Genomic DNA, 26,500 nt, shown 5'->3' with positions numbered 1-26,500 from the left:
GTAAAATGCTCACTACACGCAGTGTGAGCAATAAAGCTATGGTTTTAAGAGAAAACAAATGAAAAGTATTGGAGCAGGTAACTTAATTGCATATAGCTTAGTGTGTTGTATTAATCTTAACCTTTTTATTCTGATTAGCCTCACTTTTTAAAGTATATTTTATTGATTATGCTATTACAGTTGTCCCATTTTTTTCTCCCCTTTATTCCCCCTCTATGCTGTACCTCCCCTCCCACCAGCATTCTCCTCCCGTAGTTCTTTGGCTTTTCCATTTCCCATACTATTCTTAATGCATCCTCTCTATTTTGTACTTACCATTTATGCTTCTTATTCCTTGTGCCTTTTCCCCCATTCTCCCCCCACTCCCTCCCCACTGATAACCCGCCATGTGATCTCTATTTCTGTGATTCTGTCCCTGTTATAGTTGTCTGCTTAGTTTGTTTTTGCTTTTGTTTTAGGTTGAGTTGTTGGTAGTTGTGAGTTTGTTGTTATTTTACTGTTCATATTTTTTAACATCTTTTACTTAGATAAGCCCATTTAACATTTCATATAATAAGGGCTTGGTGATGATGAACTCCTTTAACTTGACCTTATCTGGGAAGCTCTTTATCTGCCCTTCCATTCTAAATGATAGCTTTGCGGGATAGAGTAATCTTGGATGTAGGTCCTTGCCTTTCATGACTGTGAATACTTCTTTCCAGCCCCTTCTTGCCTGCAAGATTTCTTTTGAGAAATCAGCTGCTAGTCTGATGGAAACTCCTTTGTAGGTAACTGCCTCCTTTTCTCTTGCTGGTTTTAAGATTCTGTCCTTATCTTTCATCTTGGGTAATATAATTATGATGTGTCTCAATTGATGTGTCATAAATAAATATTTAAATAAATATTTAACAGTATATCATTCTAATGAACACAGTGGATTATTAACTTTTAAAAAAGATGGTCAGGTTCTTTTTATAACTTAATTAGGTAGTAGAAAAATGTATTTGGAGCCAGATAAACCTGGACTTAGTCTTATCACTTAATAAATGTGACCTTGATTTAGTTAACTTTTGTAAAGCTTAGTTTTTTATCTGAAGAAATTCTTTAGAGGATGAAGGAGGAGGAATAACTTGAGAGGAAAAATAATAGAATCAGTTTTGATGAAACTGAGATTGAGATGCATCAGAAAAATGTGGATATGCAAATTTGGATTGACTGCTTTAAGACCAGAGGTCATTTAGTTTATCAAGACCATATTGTAAGGAGCACTTTGTAAAGATGGTATTTCATCTATACTATCTATGAACTAATAGTAGGATAGTTTTCTCAAAAAGTTTTGTGAACACTGTTTCCCCCTGCTCTCCTCATTAACTCTCCATAGAGTGCCCTGCTTGCGTGCCCTTCTAGTGACAACTAGTCACTGCTTGGCCACCACCCTCTGTATAAGCCCTTCAGCGATTCTCCATGGCCTGCAGGATAACCTTAACATTATTCAGCTCAACAGTCAGCTGAATAATGATATGACTCATACATTTTCTTCTCCTTTCTCCTCATTCCTTTAAGAGTGATGCAAATCAAGTCACATCTTTCTGCTTCAGACTCTCAGCTCTTGAATCTCATTAAACCACTGTGTATCCATGATACAACTAAAGCCACAGTGAAGAATGATTAGTAACTGCATGAAATGTATTTATAACTTACGTTTCTGTTCCAAAGGGCAATTCCCCCCTTGGTTATTGTCCATTGAAATCAAAGTGTGATTGATTCTCAAGAATGTGAAAAATGTTTTCCATTTCATACAAAATTAAAATCATTAGAAGGTCTTATTTTGCAAATATGCTTGAGACTGGAAGTATAAAGAGAAAGGCTTGTAACTCAAATATAAACTAGAGCTCCATGTGGTCTAGTCTGTGTACGTTGTCACTTTTGAAGGTACACAAAGGCCAGGGTGTATTCAGGCTCTCAGTGAAATGCAAAGGGTAGAGGAGTGCATTTTTAATGTGTTGCAAACATCTTTCCTTGCTGCTTCTCTCAGCATCCTCCACACCATGGCAACTCCCTGCTGCTCTCCCTGCCACCCTGGAGTTCTTTATTCCCCTCTCTCAAACCTTTCACAAAATTCCTTCCCACAGGGTAAGCCCTTTAGTCCCCACTTCTTAGCCTGGATTCCTGGATTTCTGCTTCCACCTACTCAGCTGGCTGGAGGGCCCGGAGCTCCATTCTGCCTTGTGAGGAAAAGGATCAAAGCCCCAGGGAAATACAGTTTTCTCACTTTGCCTTTTTCTAATGAGAACTCCTTGGAGAGGACTTTGTATAAATTCTCTCTCTCTCCACAAGAAACATTTATAACTCTGCTTTTTTTATAATAGATTAACATACAAATTAGAAAATTATATAGGCATAATATATATGTACATCCTCATACACTTAAAATATTTATCTTGCTAATTATTTTGTTTTACCTTGCAATGCCGGGCTTCTAATGTAATGCAATTGATGCTTTAAGGATGTGGTTGATCAGTATACTGACGGAGAACTCAGTGTTACAATGTTAGGGAAAATCATTTTCTGTTTTCTTTTGTATCCCTAGAAAAGAAACACAAAGTAATAAGTTCAACTTTTATGCAAGATTGTGCCCAAGTAAATTTCTATAGACGATGAATTTTTCCATACTATTGTATAAAATATTTGTTGTTTCATTTTAGTTGCCACCTTAGATGGTCATCTGAAAATGATTATGTATTTAATGAATCTAACTGTTTATTCTCAAAGGTCACAGAAAAATGTCTGTCAGAAATGCTATAGTAAATGCATCTTTCACAATGTAAATAATATAAAAATGTAGCCTTCATATTGTAATATAGTATACTGGACTTCAAACTGAAACATATTTCAGAACTGGATTGTGTTCAGAAGAGGTCATTTTCTTCTATTGAAGTTTCATACATTTCTGTTTTGTTTCCAGATTTAAGCTGCTTATTATTAATACTTAGACAAAATGTTTTCTTCAGGAATTTGGGAAATAATAAACAGCCTCATTCAGAGAGTCTGTGGCCTGGATTTGGTCCATGAGCTTATGGATATGAAGCTGTTTAGTGTGCGTAAGATCTCGAGGATCCTTCTGAGAGAGTGTTTGAATTGTGTGCCCTGTGATGTGTTTGCCTCGTGCAAAGTTTGGTTGGAAGTAGTTGAGACAACACTGGGAACAAATCCCTGAGAATTTCAGAGCAGCAAAGAACCCCACAAGGTCCTTCTTCTCAGCCCCCACATCCAAGGAGGAGAATTTACACACCATTCGAGATAGGCGGTTGCTGATCTGGTTTTTGTGACACATCCAAGCGTGGGAGTCCTGATTGTGCCCAAGTGACTATTTGAGAAGAAAACTCAACATTCTTGTTTTCTATCATATTTTAAAACATAAGAAATGTGAGCAATGATTGGGAGAGAGAGTCTGTTTCTTGAGTGGTTGTTGGTGTGAGGACGTTGCCTATGACATTTCAAAATCTGAAAGATTTCTCTATGTCTATATTTAGTTTACCTTTTAAAATCATGGTGTTATTCTTTTAGCATTTATCTGAGCTACTTTGTACCAGGGGTTTCAAAACTCAAAAGTGCATGGAGGGCAGGGAGCTAAACTGAAGTGAGCCAACGAGGGCAGTAGGGACTGGTGGTATCTGTGCCTGAACCGGGGAACACAGGTCCCAGGAGCCGAGAGCAATCAGATTGAACTGAGAACAAGAGAGAAGGAAAAGACACTGCTGGCTAAACAAAATGCTCTGCTGGCTGTGCTTGGCCTGTGGGCCTTTTGTTTGTGATCTGTGTCCAATAACCAATGTGCTCACAGGTGCTTACAAAAGCTTTTAGTGATGATCCCAAATGTATCAATTACCACTTAGTCCACATTTGCAGTTTAATTTTTCTGACACAAGCCTATTTTGGATGTGTAGGTTGTTTTTAATCTAGATATTCTGGCCTTGGGCATTTCTTTCCAAAAAATAGCTAATGATTTCATTAGGTCAACTAAGGTTAGCTTTGTAACCTACTTTATTTCTCTATCAGGACTTACAGCTAGATCAGTTGGAATACAAGTGAAGCTGAAAAAGATCTTAGAATGACTTTGCCAGAACATGCTTTTAGAAGGGATGGTGTCTAAACCAGGGGAACTAAACTCAAATGGTTTTAAACAGGAATGCCATGTCACAAACCTCCAGGGGCCATGACTCACTGTAGCCTGCATGAATGGCAGAGGGCTGTGTGGCTCTGGGGGAATGGTGGCATTTACATGGACTACACCATGTCTTCAAGGCAGTTTAGATACCTCTGGGAAGCAACAACATCTAAGACAATAGGGAGTGCTGGAGATTGTGGCAGACTGAAGAACAGATGTCCACACAAAGGCATTCACATTTAGATAAGTTTAAACATCCCTGTAGGCAAGATTCATTGCCAGCTCACGACCTCTGGTCTATACCAAGGTATAAAAGATGTTTTTCAGATTACTGTAACTTTACATTAACATAACTTTACATTAGTTAGGACTCTTTTGGTTACATACAACAGAATCCTAACTTAAAGAAAGGAAAGGATTTCTTGCCTCAGAACTGGGTTAGTTCAGAGAATTGAAGGCAGTGCTGTAAAAATCAGGGTCTTTGTTACTTGAACTAGGAACCTGTCATAACCAATATTCCTTCTCCGCCCATCTGACCCCTGCTTGGCCCTACTTCCTTGTTCCAAAGGGCAAGGGCATGGCCCCTGGTAGCCACAGCTCATGAATCCCAGCAAAAAAGAGCTTTTTCCTTCTCAAAAACTATACAATAAGGAAAAGCTTTTTCCTTATTTGTTCTACTTGAGGCATGTCATCAGTCTCTTGGAATAGTAGTTGTTATAGATGGGGCATAGATTGGAGGGTCCATGGTGGAATGAAGTTTGTGATTGGTCAGGCCTGAGTCACGTGTCCTATTCCTCACAACCTTGAAGAATGGTGGGAGTGGGGGTGAGGCAAGGGCTGGTTTCACCATAAGCACAAGAACTAAGAAAGTTGCTGGGCAAATATATTATTGGAGAATATCTTCCTCTATTTAGTAGGTTGTCTTTTTTTGTTGTTGTTGATGGTAAAAAAACATTTTAGTTTAATGAAGTCCCATTTGTTTATTTTTCTGTTGTTTCTCTTGCCTGAAGAGATAGATTTAAAGATATTGTTTAGAGAGTTTACTTTCTGTATTTTTTCTAGGAATTTTATTTGAGTGTTACATTTAAGTCTTAATTAATTTTAAGTTTATTCTTTAATGTGTTATTAAGAAAGTGGTTGTTTCATTTTTTTTGCATGTATCTTATCTGTCCAATTTACCTGACACCATTTATTGAATAGACTGTCTTTAACCCATTGTATATTTTTTCTCCTTTGTCAAATATTAATTGACCATATAATAATGGGCTTATTTCTGTGTTCTTTATTCAGTTCCAACAATTTATGTATCTGTTTTTATACCAGTACCAGGCTGTTCAGTACTATGGCCTTGTAGTAGAGTTTGATTCCAGGTAGTTTGATATCTCCTACTTGATCTCTTAAAAATTATGTATGTATGTATGTATGTATGTATGTATGTATTTATTTTATAGTACAGTTGTCTCCATTTTCCCACCACCACTTTCCCCCGCACTCCTACCCCCACTTCCCACCCTCAATCCTTCCTCCCTTTGGTTAATGTCAAAAATTTATAAAGTTCTCATAAAACTCAACATCAAAAAAACCAAACAATCTGATTGAAAATGAACAGAGGACCTGAATAGACTCTTCTCCAAAGAAGATATACAAATAGCTAATAGACATATCAAATAATGCTCAGCATCACTAATCATCAGAGAGATGCAAATTAAAACAACAATGAGATATCACCTCACACCTGTCAGAATGGCTATTATTAATCCACAAACAACAAGTGTTGGTGAGGATGTGGAGAAATGGAATCCCTCAAGCACTATTGGCAAGAATGCAGATTGGTTCAGTTGCTATGAAAAAATATATGGAGGTCTCTCAAAAAATTAAAAATGGAACTGTCTTATGACCCAGTGATTCTACTTTTGGATATTTATCTGAAGAAATCCAAAGCACTAATTTGAAAGAATATACACACTCCAATACTCATTGCTACATAATTTTCAATAGTCAAGATTTGAAGCAACCCAAGTATCCATCAATAGACAAGTGCATAAAAAATGGTACATATGTACAATGGAATATTACTCCATCATAAAAAAAGAATGAAATCTCACCATTTGTGACAGCATAGATATATCTAGAGGGTATTATGCTAAGTGAAACAAGTCAGAGAGAAAAACAAATACCACATGATTTCACTTATATGTGAAACGTAAACAAATAAAATAGAAACAAACTCATAAAAATTAGACTGATGGTTGCCAGAGGGGAGGGAGGTTGAGGGGCTAGGTGAAAAAGGTACAAATTTGTAGTCACAAAATAGTCACAGGAATGAAAAAGGTACAGTACAGTATAGATAATATAGTCAATACTATCATAATAACTACATACAGTGCCAGGTAGGTACTAGAAGTATAGGGGGGACCACTTTGTAAATTATATGATTTTCTAACCTCTACACTGTACATCTGAAACTAATACAAAATAATGTTGAATGTAAACTGTAATTAAAAAATAAGAAATTGGATGAGAGGAGAAAAGAAAGAAAGTTGCTGGATAGAAAAACATACCTCTCTAACTCTACTGCCCTCTCAAGTTCCCCAAAAGGATGGGTCCCCTCATGTTTTTTCTCCTTCCTTCTTTATAGCAGAAGGGAATGCTCCATAACCAAAATTTGCTTAAAATTTTATAAATTGCATACTCATTTGGCTTAACAGATTGGAAGGTTAATTTTATATGTGTCAAAACTGAGTTATGTTGTATTAATGATGACTTACTATTGTTCTGGGTCCAAATTTCTCTTAAAAATTTAGGCTGCTGAATTATGCATTCAGAAATATTCTGAAAGTGAAACAATTAGGAGTCTACTTACCATATTCTCTATCAAAGATGATGGGCTACATCAAAGAGCTGCTTGAGACTGCATCTGAGGGACTTTATTCTAGGGAGAGGAATGCAGTGGACAGAAATGAACTGTTATGAGAATCAAAAACAGGCCAAAAAGTGAATTTCAGCTACTTGAGCTCTTAGAACTGTGTAAAAGTCAAGCTGGAGAAACAGAGTAACCATGTATTTAAAATACAGGCCTTAATTTTGATAATTCTGTTCCAGATTAGTTTTGTTGACATGAAGCAAAGATTTTTAGTGAAGTTAAACATAAAATCATTTATTTTATTTTTTATTTTTTTTGTTTATTGATTTTAGAGAGAGAAAGAGGGAAAGGAAGGGGGAGAGAGAGATTGATTTGTTCCACTTATTTATGCCTTCATTCATTAATTCTTGTATTGCCCTGACCAGAGATTGAACCTGCAACCTTCACATGTTAGGATAACTCTCTAACCAACTGAGTTATCTGGCCAGGGCTATAATATAATTTCTATCAGCTTAAAAATTCTGGTTTTAGTACTAGTTATTTGCTTTATTTGTGTTTTCTGAGTGAACTAATTTCTTTTTTTTTTAGTGCACAGTTTTCAAAAAATATAAACATGTATTTTCCTGAGATTCTTAATTTTTTGAAGACTAAACTACATGGTCTTTCAAGGTGCCACCTCACCTGCCCCTGTTTTCTCAAAAATGAAGGCAGCCCCCCGGAGGTTCTCTGACTCTAGGGATCAAATAGCCATTGGGGCATCCTGCGGATTTCTGTTTCCCAGAAATACCTGAGAAGGGATCCTTCTGTTGGACAAAAAGTAGTTAGAAGATCTCTAATTATACCAATTTTAAAATCCGTGATCTTACTACTTTGTTGTTTTTTTCAACTATGTTGTGTCTTCATATTTGAGGGGCTATAATATCATTTGTTTGGTTCAGTGAACTAAATTACCATCACAATAATAATTTTTGTTGGTTACTTTCATGTATAATTGTATAAAAAGATTCTTAAAACCTTCTTATCTAGGTAAATAAAATGAAGTCTCATTTTATACAGATACTTCCCAACTGCCTTCTACTTGGGATCTAAGTTAAACAAGTAAACATTCATAACAGTTAAGAACTAAATGGTTTTTATTTTTTCTAACATGTAAATGTGATGTGTGTGAAGTAATACTTCAGTTTATAATCTCCAAGAGGGTAGAAGCTTTATTTTTGTTTTATTCATGAGAATATTAAAAGATAAGAAATGACAAAATATCTTAGCTTTATAATTTAAATTTATAAAGAAAATGCATTTTGCAAAAGGAAGATTTCTGCACTGCAGATGTCATCTGATCAAACTTTGGATTTATAAAGCATTGATTTATTTACATATCAGAACTGTCTCTGCCTGTGATTAGTTAGGCAGCCACCTGAATTTTTGATTTTAGGAAACTTGGAAATGTTTCTCACCCAAAATGTCTATCCTGTTGTTTATTGCTGAAGTTTATCATTATTTTTCATACCTTGTTTTTTTTTAATTTAAATTATTTTATTGTTCAATTACAGTTATCCGTATTTTCTCCCCACCTCCTCCACACCCACCTCCCTCCCTTGCTTCCACCCTCCCCCTTGGTTTTGTCCATGTGTCCCTTATAGTAGTTTCTGAAAACCTTCTCCTCACTGTCCTCTTCCCCCTCTCCTCTAGCTACTATTGGATTGTTCTTAATTTCAATGACTCTGGTTATGTTTTGTTTGCTTTTTTTTTTTGACTATGTTCCAGTTAAAGGTGAGATCATATGGTATTTGTCCCTCACTGCCTGGCTTATTTCAGTTAGCATAATGCTCTCCAGTTCCATCCATGCTGTCGAAAAGGGTATAAGCTCCTTCTTTCTCTCTGCTCGTAGAATTCCGTTGTGTAAATGTGCCATAGTTTTTTGATCCACTCATTTGCTGATGGGCACTTAACTTGCTTCCAGCACTTGGCTATTGTAAATTGTGCTGCTATGAACACTGAGGTGCATAGGTTCTTTTGGATTAGTGTTTCAGGGCTCTTTGGGTATAATCCCAGCAGTGGAATTGCCAGGTCAAAAGGCAGTTCCATTTTTAGTTTTCTGAGGAAATTCCACACTGCTTTCCACAGTGGTTGCACCAGTCTGCATTCCCACCAGCAGTGCACTACTGTTCCCTGTTGTCTGCATCTTCTCTAATACTTGTTGATTTGTTTATATTGGCCATTCTCACCAGTGTGAGGTGGTATCTCATTGTGGTTTTAATTTGCATCTCTCTAATGGCTAGTGATGCTGAGGATCTTTTCATGTGTCTCTAGGCCCTCTGTATGTCCTCCTTGGAGAAGTGTCTGTTCAAGTCTTTTGCCCATTTTTAATTGTTTTTTTTTGGTCTTCCTGGAGTGAGTTGTGTGAGTTTTTTATATATTTTGAAGATCAAACCGTTGTCCAAGGTATCATTGGCAAATATGTTTTCCCATACAGTTGGCTCTCTTCATTGTAATGCTATTTTCTTTGGCCATGCAGAAGCCTTTTAATTTGATGAGGTCCCATTTGTTTATTCTTTCCTTTATGTCTCTTGCTTTAGGGGACATATCCATGAAGATGTTGCTCTGTGGAATGTCTGAGATTTTCCTGCCAATGTTTTCCTCTAGGACTTTTATGGTGTTACGACTTATATTTAAGTCTTATCCACCTTGAATTTATTTTTTTGTATGGTGTAAGTTGGTGATCAAGTTTCATTTTTTTTTTTTTGCATGTAGCTGTCCAGATAGCCCAACACCATTTGTTGAAGAGGCTATTTTTGCTCCATTTTATGCTTCTTCCCTCTTTGTCAAATGTTAATTGACTATAGAGACTTGGGTTTATTTCTGGGCTCTCTGTTCTATTCCATTGGCCTATGTGTCTGTTTTTATGCCAATACCAGACTGTTTTGATTACAGTGGCCTTGTAATACAATTTAATATCAGGTATGGTGATCCCTCCTGCTTTGTTCTTCTTTCTCAAAATTGCTTCAGCTATTCAGGGTCTTTTTAGTTCCATATAAATTTTTGCAATGTTTGTTCTATGTCTGTGAAATATGTCTTGGGTACTTTAATAGGGATTGCATTGAATCTATAAATTGCTTTGGGTAGTATGGACATTTTGATGATGTTAATTCTTCCAATCCATGAACATCGTACATGCTTCCATTTGTTTGTGTTTCCCTTGATTTCTTTCTTCAATGTTGTATAGTTTTCTGAGTACAGATCTGTTACCTCCTTGGTTAGGTTTATTCCTAGGTACTTTATTTTTCTTGTTGCTATGTCAAGTGGGATTTTTTCCTGATTTCTCTTTCTGATGTTTAATTGTTGGTGTACAAAAATGCCTTTGATTTCTGAGTATTGACTTTGTAACTGCCTGTTTTTGCCAAATTTATTTATTAGGTCGAATAGTTTTTTGGTGGAGTCTGTAGGATTTTCTATGTATACTATCATGTCATCTGTAAACAGTAAACATTCCTTTCCAATTTGGATGGCTTTTATTTCTTTTTCTTGTCTGACTGCTGTGGCTAGTACTTCCAGTACTATGTGAATAGGAGTGGTGAAAGTGGGCATCCTTGTCTTGTTCCTGATCTTAGTGGTAAAGCTCTAAGTTTTTGTCCATTGAGTATGATGTTGGCTGTAGGTCTCTCATATATGGCCTTTATTATGTTGAGCTATGCTCCCTCTATTCCTACTTTGTTGAGTGTTTTTTATCATAAATGGGTGCTCTATCTTATCAAATGCTTTTTTCTGCATCTATTGATATGATCATGTGATTTTTGTCTTTCATTTTGTTTGTGTGGTGTATTATGTTTATTGATTTGCGAATATTGTACCATCCTTGCATCCCTGGGATGAATCCCACCTGATCATGGTATATGATCTATTTAACATATTGCTGGATGAGGTTTGCCAATATTTTGTTGAGGATTTTAGCATCTATGTTCATCAGCAATATTGGCCTGAAGTTTTCTTTCTTTGTTATGTCTCTATCTGGTTTGGGGATTAGGATGATGTTAGCTTCATAAAAAAAGATTGGGAGACTTCCATCTTCTTGAATTTTTTGAAATAATCTGTGGAGGATGGGGGTTAGCTCTCCCTTAAATGCTTTGTAAAATTCTCCTGTGAAACTGTCTGGTCAAGGGCTTTTGTGTGTAGAAACTTTTCAATTACTGTTTCAATTCTTCAGGTGTTATTGGTCTGTTCAGGCTTTCTGCTTCTTCATCATTGAGCTTTGGTAGATTATATTTTTCTAGAAATTTTTTCATTTCACCTAGATTTTCAAATTTCTTGCCATATAGTTCTTCGCAGTAATTTCTTACAATCCTTTGTGTTTCTGCAGTATCAGTTGTAACCTCTCCTCTTTCATTTCTGACTGTGTTTATTTGGGTCCTCTCTCTTTTTTCCTTGATGAGCCTGCTTAAAGGCTTGTCTATTTTGTTTATCTTTTCAAAGAACCAGCTCCTGGATTCATTGATCCTTAGAATTGTGCTTTTAGTCTCTGTCATTTAATTCTGCTCTAATCGTGGTTATTTCCTTCCTTCTTCTTGCTCTGGGCTGTCTTTCTTGTTGTTCTTCAAGTTCTTGTAGATGTAGGGTTAGGTTATTTGTTTGAAATGTTTCTGTCTTTTTTAGGTAAGCCTATATTGCTATGAACTTCCCTCTCAGGACTGCCTTCGCTGTGTCCCATAAGTTTTGGATTGTTCTGAGTTCATTTTTGTTCATTTCCAGGAACTTTTTGATTTCTTCCCTAATCTCATTTTTCTAACAGCTTCACTAGATATTATTTACATATCAAAAATTTTACTTTGAAATATACAGTTTAATAATTTTTAGTATAAATGTGCAACCATCAATCCACATTATCTAATTTTAGAATATTTCATCATCGTGTTCCACATCCATTACCTGTACTCCCCATTTCTCCTTATTCTCAGCCTCTGGTACCACTAATCTACTTTCTGCTTTTATGAATTTGCTTGTAGTAGAATATACTGTGACCTTTTGTGACTGTCTTCTTTTCCTTAACCTAATGTTTTCAAGGTTTATCTATATTGGTAACATGTATCAATACTTTCTTCCTTTTTATGGCCAAATAGTATCTCATGGTATGATCACATTTTGTTTATCCATTCATCAGTTGATGGACATTTGGGTTGTTTTCAGTTTTTGGTCATTATGATTAATGCTACTTTGAACATTCATTATAAATTTTTGTATGGACATATGTTTTCTATTTTGCTGGATGTATACCTAGAAGTTAAATTTCTGGGTCATATGGTAACTCTATGTTTACGTTTTGAGAAATCACAAAACTTTTTGTCAAAGCATCTACACCATTTTACATTACCTCCAGCAATGTATAAGGGTTCTAATTTCTCTACGTCCTCATTAACACTGGGTAGTCTCAACTGACCTATGTTGAAGTTTACTGATTTTTTTCCTAGTGAAAAGTTTTTCCTTTACCAACTTAAATTTGCTGTTGTAGTGAATTTTTTATTTTGATTATTTTACTTCTCAACTCCAGAATGTGTGGTTCTTTGAAATAAGTTGCATTTTTATTAATATTTTTCCCTGTAAGATATCATTCTCATACTTTCTTTTGGTACTTTGAACATGCATTGCTTTTGTCCTCTGAACAGATTAGATTTATAATAGCTAATTTAAACTCTTCATATAATACACCAAAATTTGGGCTTCCTTAAGGACTGTTTCTGTTAAACACTTTATTTCCTACGTATGGCAAATTCTTTCCTGTTTCTTTCTGCCTCATTTTTTTTGGTGTTGGAAAACTGGGCATTTTAAGTAATACAGTATGACAGCTTTGGAAATCAGATTCCCATCCTTTCCAGAGTTTGTTTTTGTTTGTTATTGTTCTTGCTGTTTGTTTATTAAGTGAATTTTCTGGACTCATTTTATGAAGTCTGTATTCTTCATTGTGTACAGCCTCTGAAATCCTTGCTCAGGTAGCTTAGTGGTCAGCTAATGATTAGACAGGAATTTCCTTAAATGCCTTGAGCAAATCAGTCTCTAGCTCTTTGATGAAGGGCTTTCTGTGTGCACTGGGAGCTTATAACTCTGCCTTAGCATTCACTTCCTGCTTGTGCAGAGCCTCAAGGTCAGCCAGAGGTGAGATATAATGACTTTCTCAGTTGTTTCCTGGGCATGCAAAACACCTGCACATGTATGTGCCTTTCAGGAGTCCTAGGAATATTTATGAACTTTTCAAACCCTCTTATAGACATTGTGTTTCACAGATTTTTATTGTTAGATTTATTCACCTTTTTGTTTGCCTTGCTGATATTTCAGCCTAAAGCAACTGTGACATTAAACAATCATTATGATTTTTTTTTTCAAAAAACACCATAAGGACAGGACTTTTTGTACTATTTGTAGTGAATTCTGAGTCAGGACAAACAAAGACAAGTACTGTGAGTGAGGCTTTACCTGGGAGCTGCCAGACAGATTAGAGAAGTACAATTCTTTGTATTTTTGGGGAACCTCCAAGCATGTAATGCCCCATCCAGTAGTTGCTAGTCTCTTTGGTTACAAAGATGTTGTTTTTCAAGGCTACCACAGGGCTAGGGAGAAGGCAATGGAAATGGTGAAGGTAAAATGCCATAAATCTCACTGTTCTTACTGAGATTCAGCCATTTTTTCTGAGTACTCTTTGGATTCCTGTTAGCCTTTGGATAATTCCAGGGTTCTTAACAATTTGATTTTACAGTTTTTCCTTTGTGGTTGTTCTTATGGAGGAGTGAATTCTCAAAGGTCCTTAATCCACCATTTTTCTTCCCTATTTTTAGTTAGTATCTTCCCTTAGGACAGATGATACTAGAAGCATATGAAATTGCCCACTTCCCAATGGAGAGGGCACAGAAGATTAAGATGGAATAAGAGGCTCTAGAAAAAAAAGGAACTGGAGACAAATTTGGCCCATTTACATTAATTACTTGTTATATTACAGTAACAAATAGCCATAGAGTATACACAGGTGTTCTATAGATCCTTTTTATTTTACACAGCACTCTGTGAAGTTTTACCATCTGGGTTTCTATCCCAGAGCAGATGCAGACAAAAAGAGCACACCTTAGAGGCAGGATGCAGGCCATGAGAAAGAAGATTTAATTATAAAATGTAGACATAACAATCAGCAGGTAACAGTGTAGCACACAATAGTACTCACTTTTCATAGGCTTAGCTAGCTCAAGATGAAAGGCTAATTTGTGCTCTGAATTCTTTGTTTAAGACACAGAATGCCTAAATATTTTAGGAAGTTTTCTATTAAAAATGTTTAAGGTTTAACACTTGAAGATATGGGCTTCACTTACCTAGAGATGTTATGGCCAAGAAATACCATATATCCAAATTTTATCGCTATTGGGACACTGTTATATCATTGTGGCAAATTCCATCGAGCAGATTTTTTTTAAGATTTTATTTATTTATTTTTAGAAAGGGAAGGGAGGGAGATAGAGAGAGAGAGAGAAACATCAATGTGCGGTTTCTGGGGGTTATGGCCTACAACCCAGGCATGTACCCTGGCTGGGAATTGAACCTGCGACACTTTGGTTCGCAGCCCATGCTCAATCCACTGAGCTACGCCAGCCAGGGCGAGCAGATTCTTAATTATTCATCTAAATATACCATAGTAGTTCCAACACCAAATGTCTTCACATAGAGAACAATTATTAAGCCTCTCAATGTGGAAAGTTGAACCACACAGGAGTAATACCTTTTTGGTCACTCCCCATACTAAGTCCTTTAAATTTTTCTGAAAAGAGTTCTTCATGTTGAAACGAAAGGATAATAATTAGTAACAAAAGATATATGAAAATATAAAAATACTGGTAAAGGTAAGTATATAGTCAAATTCCAAATACTCTAATGCTATGATATGGTGATGTGTTAATCACTTAACTCTAGTATAAAGGTTTAAGGACAAAAGTATTAAACATAACTCTAGTTACAATTATTTATTAATAAATATACAATATAAAGAGAGATTAAACTGTGATATCAAAAACATAAAACATGGGATGAAGGGTAAATGGTACAGTTTTTGCATGTGATCAAAGTTGTTATCATCTTAAAATACACTGTTCTACCTATAAGACACTTTATATAAGCCTTGTGGTAAACACAAAACAAAACCAATATTAGATACACAAAAGATAAAGAGAAGGAATCAAAGAATATTGCAGGGGAAAAGCATCAGTTCACAAAGAAAGACAGCAAAAGAGGACAAAGGAACACATAAACTATAAAATAGCCAGAAAACAATGAAATAAGAAGGCATTAGTAAGTCCTTACCTATCAATAGTTGCTTTAAATGTAAATGGGTTAAATTCTCTAATCACAAGGCAAAGAGTGACTGAATGAATGAATTAGAAGACGAGAGCCAAGTATAGGCTGCCTATAAGAAACTCACTTCGGCTTCAAGGACACACATAGACTGAAAGTGAAGGGATAGGAAAAAGTATTTCATGCAAAAACAAACCAAAAGAAAGCAAGAGTAGCTATATTTATAGCAGACAAAATAGACTTTAAGCCAAAAACTGTAACAGGAGACAAGGAAGGTTATTGGATAATGATAAAAAGTCAGTTCATCATGTGGGTGTAACAATTGTAAATATATATGCATCCAACATAGGGAGCACTTAAATATAGTAAGCAGATACTAATAGTTCTAAAGAGAGAAAGGGATGAAAATATAATAATAGTAGTGGAATTCGATATTCCACTTTCAACATTGGATAGATCATCCACACAGAAAATCAATGAGGAAACATTAGATGTGAACTGTGCCTTAAAATAAATTTATTTAACAGATACAGAACATTCCACCCATCAGTAGCAGCATATACATTCTTCTCAAGCAGAAATGGAACATTCTCCAGTATAAATCATATGTTAGATTACAAAACAAACTTGAGTAAATTTAGTAACATGAAGCTAAACCAAATATTTTTTAATAGCCACAATGGTATGAAACTAGAAATCAGTAACAGGAGGAAAACCAAAAAAAAATCACAAATATACTGAAATTAAACAGCACATTCTTTAAAAAACCAACATACCAAGAAAGAAGTCAAAAAGGAAATAAAAATATACCTTGAAACAAATAGAAATAGAAATACAACATACTAAAACTTATGAAATTTAACAAAAGCAGTTCTAGGATGGAAGTATATAGCTATAAATACCTACTTTAAGAAAAACAAAGCTCACAAATAACCTAAATCTATACCTTGCAAAACTAGAAAAACAGACTAAGCCCAAAGTTAGATGAAGAAATGAAATGACAAAGATCAGAGTAGAAATAAACAAAATAGTGACCAGAAAAACTATAAAAAGATCAATGAAACTGAGCTGTTTATTTTGAAACAAAAATAAACAAAATTGACAAAGCTGTAGCTCAACTAAGAGACAAGACTCAAATAAATGAAGTTATAACTGAAAGAAGAGACATTACAATTGACACACAGAAATACAAAGGGTTATAAGAGACTATGAATATTATATGCCAAAAAGTTGGATAACCCATAGAAATGGATAAATTCCTAGAAACATGGAACTTACCAAGTTGAATTGTGAACACTGAAGACTGAATTATGAAGAAACAGAAAATTTGAACAGAACAATAACAAATAAGGAGATTGAATCTGTAATAAAAAACCTCCCAATCAAGAAAAGTCCAAGACCAGGTGCTTTCACTGGTGAATTCTACCAAACATTTAAAAATTAATGCTATTCTTTCTCAAAGTCTTCTAAAAAAAAATGAAGATGAGGGAACACTCCCAAACTCATTTTATGAGGTCATTATTACCATGATACCAAAGCCAGGTCAGGACACTATAAGAAGAAGGAGGATGGGGAAAGGGGAGGGGAAAACTACAGACTTATGTCTCTACATATAGATGTAAGAATACTCAACAAAACATTGAATACTAGCAAACTGAACTCAACAGCACATTAAAAGTACCATATACTGTGATCAAGTGGGATTTATCCATAGAATGTAAGGATGATTCAACATATACATATTGATAAATGTGATACACTACATTAATGAAATGGAAAATAAAAACCATGTGATATTTCTATAGGTGCAGAAAAAGAATTTGACAAAATTAAACATTTTTGTAATAAAAATTCTCAACAAACTGAGTATAGAAGGAACATACCTCATTATAACAAAGGCCATATATGACAAACCTTATAGCTAGCATTATATTCAATGGTGAAATGTTAAAAATTTTTCCGGCTAAGATCAGGAACAAGGCAAGGGTAACCTCTCACCACTCCTGTTTATATAGTACTAGAAGTCATAGCCAGAGCAGTGAGGCAAGAAATAGAAATAAAAGGCATCCAATTAGAGGCCAAGAAGTAAAATTGTCTGTTTGCAGATGATTCAGTCTTAAATGGAGAAAATCCTAAAGACTCCACCCAAAACTGTTAGAACTAATCAATAAATTCAGTAAAGGTTTTAAGATACAAAATCAGCATACAAAAATCAGTTGTGTTTCTATACACTAATAATAAAATACCTGAAGAAGAAAATTTTTATTTTTCACTTACAACAGTATCAAAAACAATAAAATACTTAGGAATAAATTTAACCAAGGTGGTGAAATATCTGTACATTAAAAATTATAAAACATGAAAGGAATTGAAGAAGACAAATAAATTGAAAACTATCCCATGTTTGTGGATTGGAAGAGATTATATTATTAAAATATCCATACTACCTAAAGATGGCATCTGTAGATTCAATGCATTCACTATCAAAATTCCAATGGCATTTTTCATAGATATAGAAAAAATTCTAAAATTCATATGGAACCACAAAAGACCCTAAACAACCAAAACAATGCTGAGAAAGAAGAACAAAGCTGGAGGCATTTCTGACTTCAAACTATGTTACAAATCTATGGTAACCAAAATGATATGGTGCTGATATAAAAACAGACACAGAGACTAATGGAACAGAATCAAGAGCCCAGAAGTAAACACATGCACACACAACAAATATTTGACATGTTATCCAAGAATGCTTAAAGGAGAAAGGTATATTCTCTTCAATAAATGGTTCTGGGAAATCTGGATATTCGCATGCAAAAAAATAAAATAAAATTGGACTCCTATCTTTTTTTTTAAGATTTTATTTATTTATTTTTAGAGAGGGAAGGGAAGGAGAAAGAGAGAGACAGAGAGAAACATCAATGTGCAGTTGCTGGGGGCTGTGGCCTGCAACCCAGGTATGTGGCCTGACTGGGAATCGAACCTGCAACACTTTGGTTCACAGCCCGCGCTCAATCCACTGAGCTACGCCAGCCAGGCTGGACTCCTATCTTATATCATTCACTGAAATTAACTCAAAATAGATTAAAGACTTAATGTAAAACCCAAGACTAAAATTTCTAGAAAATCACAGGGAAAAAGCTCCTTGACATTGATCTTTTTTAAAGAAAGTTATATATTGATTTCAGATGTACAGCTCAGTGGTTAGACAATCATATACTCTACATAGCATCCCCCTTGATATTTCCAGACCCCAATTTGCACCACACATAGTTATCACAATATTATTGATGATATTTCCTATGTTTTACTTACTCCCCGATGACTATTTTGTAACTAGCAATTTGTGCTTGTTAGTTCCTCAACCTCTTTCACACCAAACTCCCTCCCCTCTGGCAACCACCAGTAGTCTCTGTATCTATGAATTTGTTTCTTTTTATTAAATTATATTTTATTGATTATGCTATTATAGTTGTCCTGATTCCCCCCACCCCTTTGCTCCACTCCACCCAGAAACCCCACTTTCTCAAATAATACCCTCATCATTGTTCATGTCCATAAGACATGCGTGTAAGTTCTTTGGCTACTCCATTTCCTGTACTGTATGGTTATTCTGAAATTACTTATTTGTAATTCTTAATCCCCTCACCTCTTCACCCATTCTTCTCCACCCCCTCTCATCTGGAAACCATCAAAACACTCTCTGTATCCATGATTCTGTCTTTTTTCTTCTTGTTTGCTCAGTTTGTGTTTTGGATTCCATTGTTGATAGATTTGTATTTTTGCCATTTTATTGTTCATAGTTTTGATCTTCTCTTTCTTAAATAAATCCCTGTAACATATCATATAATAATGGTTTGGTGATGATGCACTCCTTCCTTTAGTTTTTTCTTGTCTGGGAAGCTCTTTATCTGCCCTTGGATTCTAAATTATATCTTTGGTGGGTGGAGCAATCTTGGCTATAGGTCACTGCTTTTCATGACTTTGCATATTTCTTGTCAATCCCTTCTAGCCTGCAAAGTTTCTTTTGGGAAATCAACTGACATTCTTATGGGAACTCCTGTAGGTAAGTAACTTCTATTCTCTTGCTGCTTTTAATATTCTCATCTTTAATCTTTGGCATTTTAATTATGATGTATCTTGGAGTGGACTTCTTTGCATCCACCTTGTATGGGACTCTCTGTGCTTCCTGGACTTGCATGTCTTTTTCCTTCACCAAATTAGGGAAGTTTTCTTTCACTATTTTTTTCAAATAGATTTCCAGTTCCTTGCTCTTTCTCTTCTCCCTCTATCATCCCTATGATGTGAATGTTGTACCCATTGAAGTTGTCCCAGAGGCCGCTTATACTATCCTCATTTTTTTGGATACTTTTTCTTCTTGTTGTTATGACTGGTTGTTTTTTGTTTGTTTGTTTTTGTTTTTTGCTTCTTTATGTCTCATGTATTTGATTTGAATCTTGGCCTCATCCTCTCTACTCTTGTTTCCCTGTAAATTGTTCTTTATTTCAATTAGTGTATCCTCCATTTCTGCCTGGATCATTTTTACCTGTTGAGGTCCTCACTAAGTTCCTTGAGCATCCTTATAACTAGTGTCCTGAATTTGCATCTGATAGATTGTTTATCTCCATTTCAGTGAGCTCTTTTTCTGGAGTTTTGATTTGTTTTTTCATTTGGGCCATGTTTCTTTGTCTACCCATTCTGACAGCCTCCCTGTGTTTGTTTCTATGTGTTAGGCAAAGCTGCTTTGACTCTGTGTCTTGGTAGTGTAGCCTAATGTAGTAGGTGTCCTGTAGGATCCAGAGGCACAGCCTTCCTATCGCCCAAGCTGAGTAGTTGAGGTGTGCCCTTCATGTGGGCTTATTACACCTTCCTCTTGTAGTTGAGCCTTGGTTGCTCTTGACAGATCAATAGGAGGGAATTACCCAGGCCAGTCAGCTGCAAGGACTGGCTATGGCCACTGACCACTAACCTCTACCCTCTGTGGAGTATCAGCTGTGCAGGAGCAGGGTGGTGGTGCTCTGATGTAATCTGTAGCTGTCCATTGGGTGTACTTACCCTGGGGTTTCCTGGCTTGTTCAGCCCAAGGTCAGCCCCCACCTGTGTTTTGTCCCGGGTGACCTGTCTCAGCTATAAAGCATTCTGAGGTGGCAGCTACTTGTGCTGGGCTTGGAGATTCCCGGATTCCCTTGGAGAAGCCAAACTGTGAATCTAACTAAGCTGGTTGCTGCTAGGGCTAGGCCTGGGACTCACTGAAGCCAGTTGTTGCTTGTTTGGTAAGATTTAGGAAGTTATGAAGCCTGAGCCAAAACCAGCCATTCATATGGAAAAGCAGCTTGGGTTGGCTCATAAGTTTGGTGGGGCTGAGCCTCTGGGGATCTCAAGGCCGGTCAGACAGTGTTAGTCAGGTTGTTGGAGTCTCAGATATGGCACCAGCCTACTGGCTCTGTGGGAGTAGTATTTAGAATAGGGAGAGATGGCCTCTGCTTGCCTTGATACCAGACACTTCAGTTTCTCCCTGTATACCACTGGTGACTTTCAGGCTGCTACCCCTGTGCTGGAGTTCAGAGGGAGTGAGTCTGAGTAGGTGAGTCCATGTGTGGGTTCTTTAAGAAGAACTGCTTGGGGCTCCAGAAGTTTCTTCCACTGATACAATCCTTACTGGCTTTCACAGCCAGAAGTAGTGGGGACTTATCTTCCTAGCATTGGAATTCTGGGCTAGGGTGCCTGGTGTGGGGCTGGGACTCCTTGCTCTTGAGAAATCCCTCCTGAAATTTTATTCACCACACATGGGTGTGGGACCAGCCCATAACATGTCTGTGCCCCTCCTACCAGTCTGGATAGATATGGTTTCTTTAATTCCATAGTTGTCAGACTTCCACTGAACCTGATTTCTGTCAGTTCTGAGTGATGATTGTTCTATATTTTAGCTGTAATTTTGATGTGGTAGTGTGAAGAGGTGAGCCATGTTTGCCTATGCTACCATCTTGACCTGGAAGTTTGTGAATCTGTTTCAGTTTTGTTTATTCATTTATTTTGTTCTTTAGAGTCCACATATAAGTGAAATCATATGGTATTTATTTTTTTCTGACTGACTTATTTTGCTGAGCATAATATCCTCTAGGTCCTTCCATGCTATAGCAATGGTAAGGTTTCATTCTTTTTTATGACCTGGTAATATTCCATTATATATATATCTACCACAGCTTTTTATTCATTTGTCTATTGCTAGGCAGTTTGGTTGCTTTTATAGCTTGATTATTGTAAATAACATTGTAAATGAGCATAGGAATATATCTTCTTGGGCATGGGAAACAAAAGGAAAACAAATTGGATTGCATCAAACTAAGAAGGTTTTACACCGCAAAGGGAACCATAAAAAAAACCTGAAGGTACAACCCACTAAATGGGAGAAGATATTCATCAATGATAATCTAATAAGAGCTTAATATCTAAAATTTATAAAGAAGTCATGCTACTTAACAGCAAAAAGCCAAACAATCCAATATAAGAATGGGCAGAAGATCTGAATGGACACTTCCCTGGAGAGGACATACAGAAGGTCAATAGACATGGAAAGATACTCAACATCACTAAATGCCACAGACATGCAAATTAAAACCACAATGAGATATTAGAATGATTATCATCAATAAATCTACAAATGACAAGTGTTGGCTAGAATATGGAGAAAAGGGAACTCCTTAGTGTACTGTTGGTGGGAATGCTGATTGGTGCAGCCACTATGGAAAACAGTATGGAGTTTCCTCAAAAGATTAAAAATGGATCTGCTTTATGACCCAATGATTCCACTTCTGGTGATTTATCCAAAGAAACACAAACCACTAATTCAACATCAGTCTTGATAACAACTTTTTTGGATCTGAAACCAAAAGCTCATGCAACCAATGCAAAAATCAACAAATAGGACTGCATCGAATTCTACCTATAGCAAAAAAAGCAATCAACAAAATGAAAAGCAACTTATTTTCAAGCTATCAGTAAGAAGTTAATATCTAAAATATATCAAAACTCATTAATATTATTAATATAGCAAAAATTTTAAAAAGCAAAACAATTTTAAATGGGCAGAAGACTTAAATAGGAATTTTTCCAAAGATGATGACAAATAGGCAAGGTACATGAAAAGGTGTTCAACATCTTTAATCATCAGGGAAATGCAATTCAAAACCTCAATGAGGTATCTCCTTATACCTGTTAGGATAGCTGATATCAAAAAGACAAGAGATTACAAGTGCTGTAGAGGTTGTGAAGTGAAGGGAATCTCTGTGCACTGTGGTGGGAGTATACATTGGTGCATCTACTATGGAAAACAGTATGGGGTGTGCTTAAAAAATTAAAAATAAAACAACCATATGATTCAGTAATGTCATTGCTGAGTATATATATCTGACGGAAGTGAAATCACTCCCTCAAAGAGATATTGGCACTCCCATGTTCATTGCAGCATGATTCACAATAGCCAAAGCATGGGAAAACCTAGGTATCCACTGATGGATGAATGGATAAAGAAGATTGATATAGATCCCAGCTCCTGGGGTCCGCGGTGTTGTAGATGAGATACAAGACAAATTCACATGGATGACCGAGTCCTGTGGAGGAAAAGGGATCGCATGACTTCTCTCTCAAGAGGAAAAAAAGCCTCAGAGCGCCTGGGCCACCCTCTCAAGAGGAGAGTGCCCCACCCTTGCCTTGCCAAGCTTTTATTGCGTTCAATTTGCACAGGAATAAACTTCATCAGTCATTGTCAGGCAGAAATGATTGAACAATAGATAGCATTCAAAGAACTCTTAGGGCTTATTCTCAGTCATTGTCAGATAGTTAAAGGGCCCTAAAACTTTAGGGAACAAATTCACTTCCTGCTTGGTCCCTTATTATTTAAATTGAGGGTATTAGCAAAGTAGGTTTCATAGAATTTTATGCATTTTTTCTTAAGCCTGATCACCCTAGGGAACCTGCCCTTTCCAGCACAGGGCAGCACCCACCTCCAGCATTGTTTCAGGCTTAAGTCATTGTTTCAGGCTTAAGTCAGGCAGGGGAACTAAGGCAGTCAAGAGATTAGGAGACTTGCAGACAGAATGAGAACTCAGGCTATGTCAAAGTCGAGGGGCAAGGGTCCATCACCCCCTTTTTCTATAGCCTCCCAAGTTCTTCCCTGGGGCCCCCTTGTGCCTGTGTCTGTGTTAGGTCATCCCTCCTTTGAGGAATCTTACCTGTTATTGGCTAACTGATCAAGCATTGGGGGCCAGGCAGGGTGAAGTAAAAGGAGCAGAGGCAGCACCCTGCCAGGGAGATAAGCTTTGTCTCCTTAGTGGCTTATGGTCCAAAGGTCACTCACTCAGCCTTAGCCATGAGGGGCTACAGCTTCTGAAACGAGGCAGGGTGGTTCCCAACAGAAGATGTGTACACACACACCCAAGACTATAATGCAGCCATGAAAAAGGAGGAAATTCTGCCTTTTGCGACAACTTGGATGTCTTTGAGAGCTTGATGCTAAGTGAACTAAGCCAGACAGAGAAAGACAAATACCATATGTTTTTGTATGTGTAATCTAAAAAACCTAACTCATGAAAATAAAAACTAAAATGGTTTTTGCCAGGGACTGTGGGTAGGGAATATTGGGAGGTATTGGCCAAAGGGTCCAAACTTCCAGTTATAAGATGAGTACATTCTGGGGATCTAATGTACAGCATGGGTACTATAGTTAACAATAGTGTATTATACAGGGTCCAGCACAAATAAAGCCCCCTTTTTATTGCAAAAGCTTTTATCACAAAATCATAAACATGTAATTCTGTAACAGAACAATATCCCATTCAAACACATCATATGACATTTTAGGTGAAATGTTCAAATTAAAACTATAAATTATTATTCCCATAGTATTACCCTACTAACCACACTCTAGCAGGTCTTACTTCTGCCGGACCCTGTATGTACATAAGTTGTTAAGGGAATATACCTTAAATGTTATTACCACAAAAGAAATAGTACTGTATTTTTCAGATTATAAGATGTACCCCCCCACCCCCCAATTTGGGAGGAACAATGGTTGTGTTTTTTTTGTTTTTTTTTTTGTACACAAATATTCATAGCAGCTTTATTCACAATAGTCAAAATCTGAAAACAGCCCAGGTGTTCATCACTTGGTAAATGGATAAACAAAGTGTGGTATATCCATGCATAGGGGATACTACTCAGTAATAGAAAGGAATGAATTACTGATAATGAACATGGGCAAATCTCAAAATACTGAGGGAAGGAAGCATACACAAAAGAGTACGTACTCTATGATTTCATGTGTATGACGTTTTAGAGCAATGAAACTAATCTATATTGAGGGAGAAGCAGTCATAATAGTGTTTGTCTCTGGGAAAATGATGTGGAGGATTGACTGGAATGTGGCTTGAGGAAATTTTTTGGAGTGATGTTCATGTTGTACAACTTGACAGGGGTTCGGATTGCTTAGGTGTATACATATGTCCACATTTAGTCAAGGGTCCACTAAATATTTCTACATTATATTGTATGGGAATAATGGTTGTTAATGCTGCTGTTGAGTTCTGTTTACATTTACATTGGTGAAATATTATGTTATTTATGTTATTAAATACATTACCACATTTTTTGCTTCAAAAATTTATTTTCTATTTTTCTCCTCTAAAACCTAGGTGCATCTTATGGTCCGAAACATATGGTAATTATGTGAGGCAATAGACATGCTAATGAATGTTATTGTGGCATCATTTTACAACATATACATGTATCAAATCATCACATGGTACATTTTAAACTTGCATATGTTGTATGTCAATTATATCTTAGTAAAGCTGAAAAGAAGAAGGCATTATATAAAAACCAAGGACACTTTAACAAAGTTTGTAATAATGTACCAATATCGGCTCATCAGTTGTGACAAATGTACAATAGGGGAAAATAGGGAACTCTAGGTGTGGTGTACATAAGCTCTTTGTACTATCTTTGCAAAGTTCTGTAAATATAAAACCACTCTAAAATTTAAAAATCTAATTATTTGAAAGGAAAAACTTAAGGTGTCTGGTCCCCATTTTTTTGCAGGTGCTTTCTTAGAGAAAAAGACCAATGAATGTGCTGATGTTCCTGGATAAAAAGTAAATCTGGCTAGATACTCACATAGAGAAAATTTTCTATAGATATCTTTTCATTAGTAGTGAGTCACGTTGCTATTTTAATATAAGCCATTTAATACAAATGCAATGATCTGTTTGGATGTTAAAAGTGTGCCATTTCTCTGTGTAGTGTCCTGGCAGGCTACAATGGCACCGTCTTTGCATATGGGCAGACAGGCAGCGGTAAGACATTCACCATCACGGGTGGGGCAGAGCGCTACAGGGACAGAGGCATCATCCCAAGGACACTGTCGTACATTTTTGAGCAACTGCAAAAGGTATGGAAGTACAAGTTCACTTTGTATTTGATGTATTCAGCAGAAATTTACTGTGAGCAAAAAATTTATGGTGACATTATATTGTATCTAAATGAAAAAGGATTATTGTGCAGTAATTCTGGCCTTCACATTTAAGGGAAGTTTGGGATTTTGCTGAAGAAGTAGAAATTAAGAAGGTACTTCTCATTAAGGGGATGCTGTTTCAGCAAAGGCTCAAAGGGAGTTCCTTCTGAATACACGTGGAGGTTAAAAGAACAGACAACACATTTTCCATATCTTACATTCTCCATTAAGAAACTAAAGAATGCCCTCTTGCCAAAACAGACATTTATTTTAGCTGCTAAAGCACTGAAAAGGATAATGTGATTGTTCCTTCATCACACTTTAAAAAGAAACCCACAGGAATTTACCAGAGTAAAAATCCTATTGCAGTTAATATTACTATAAGGACAAATTCCCTATCTATATTTTATGCATCATAAAACAATAGGCATTATGGCTCCAAGTGTCTATTGTTTCATCAGTATTTAATACAACATATAATACAACTAACATTATAGGAATCCTTACTTCCATTTTATATTTGGGGAACTAAGTCGCAGATTAATATCTTTTTCTGGGTTCTTCTAAGTAGCTGATCTGGAGGTCCATTCCAGGTAGGTGTGACACCAAGCTCTGTGCTTTTCATCACTCTATACACTTCCCCATATCCCAGGCTGAATTTGTTTTG

General features: G+C 36.3%; 1 protein-coding gene across 1 annotated transcript in view; it reads left to right on the top strand.

The window, feature by feature from the left end:
* The window catches only part of KIF6 (kinesin family member 6), a 417,010-nt gene that overhangs the window by 60,618 nt on the left and 329,892 nt on the right, over nucleotides 1–26,500 (top strand). Inside the window, exon 4 of the mRNA XM_045842819.1 lies at nucleotides 25,623–25,770. Coding sequence (XP_045698775.1) covers nucleotides 25,623–25,770 — 148 coding nt within the window. The remainder of the gene's footprint in view (nucleotides 1–25,622; nucleotides 25,771–26,500) is intronic.

This window comes from Phyllostomus hastatus, unplaced genomic scaffold (genome assembly GCF_019186645.2).
Source record: "Phyllostomus hastatus isolate PE091 unplaced genomic scaffold, TTU_PhHast_1.1 phas_contig_40, whole genome shotgun sequence".
Taxonomy (NCBI): domain Eukaryota; kingdom Metazoa; phylum Chordata; class Mammalia; order Chiroptera; family Phyllostomidae; genus Phyllostomus; species Phyllostomus hastatus.
This window is presented reverse-complemented; position numbering and strand designations above follow the sequence as displayed.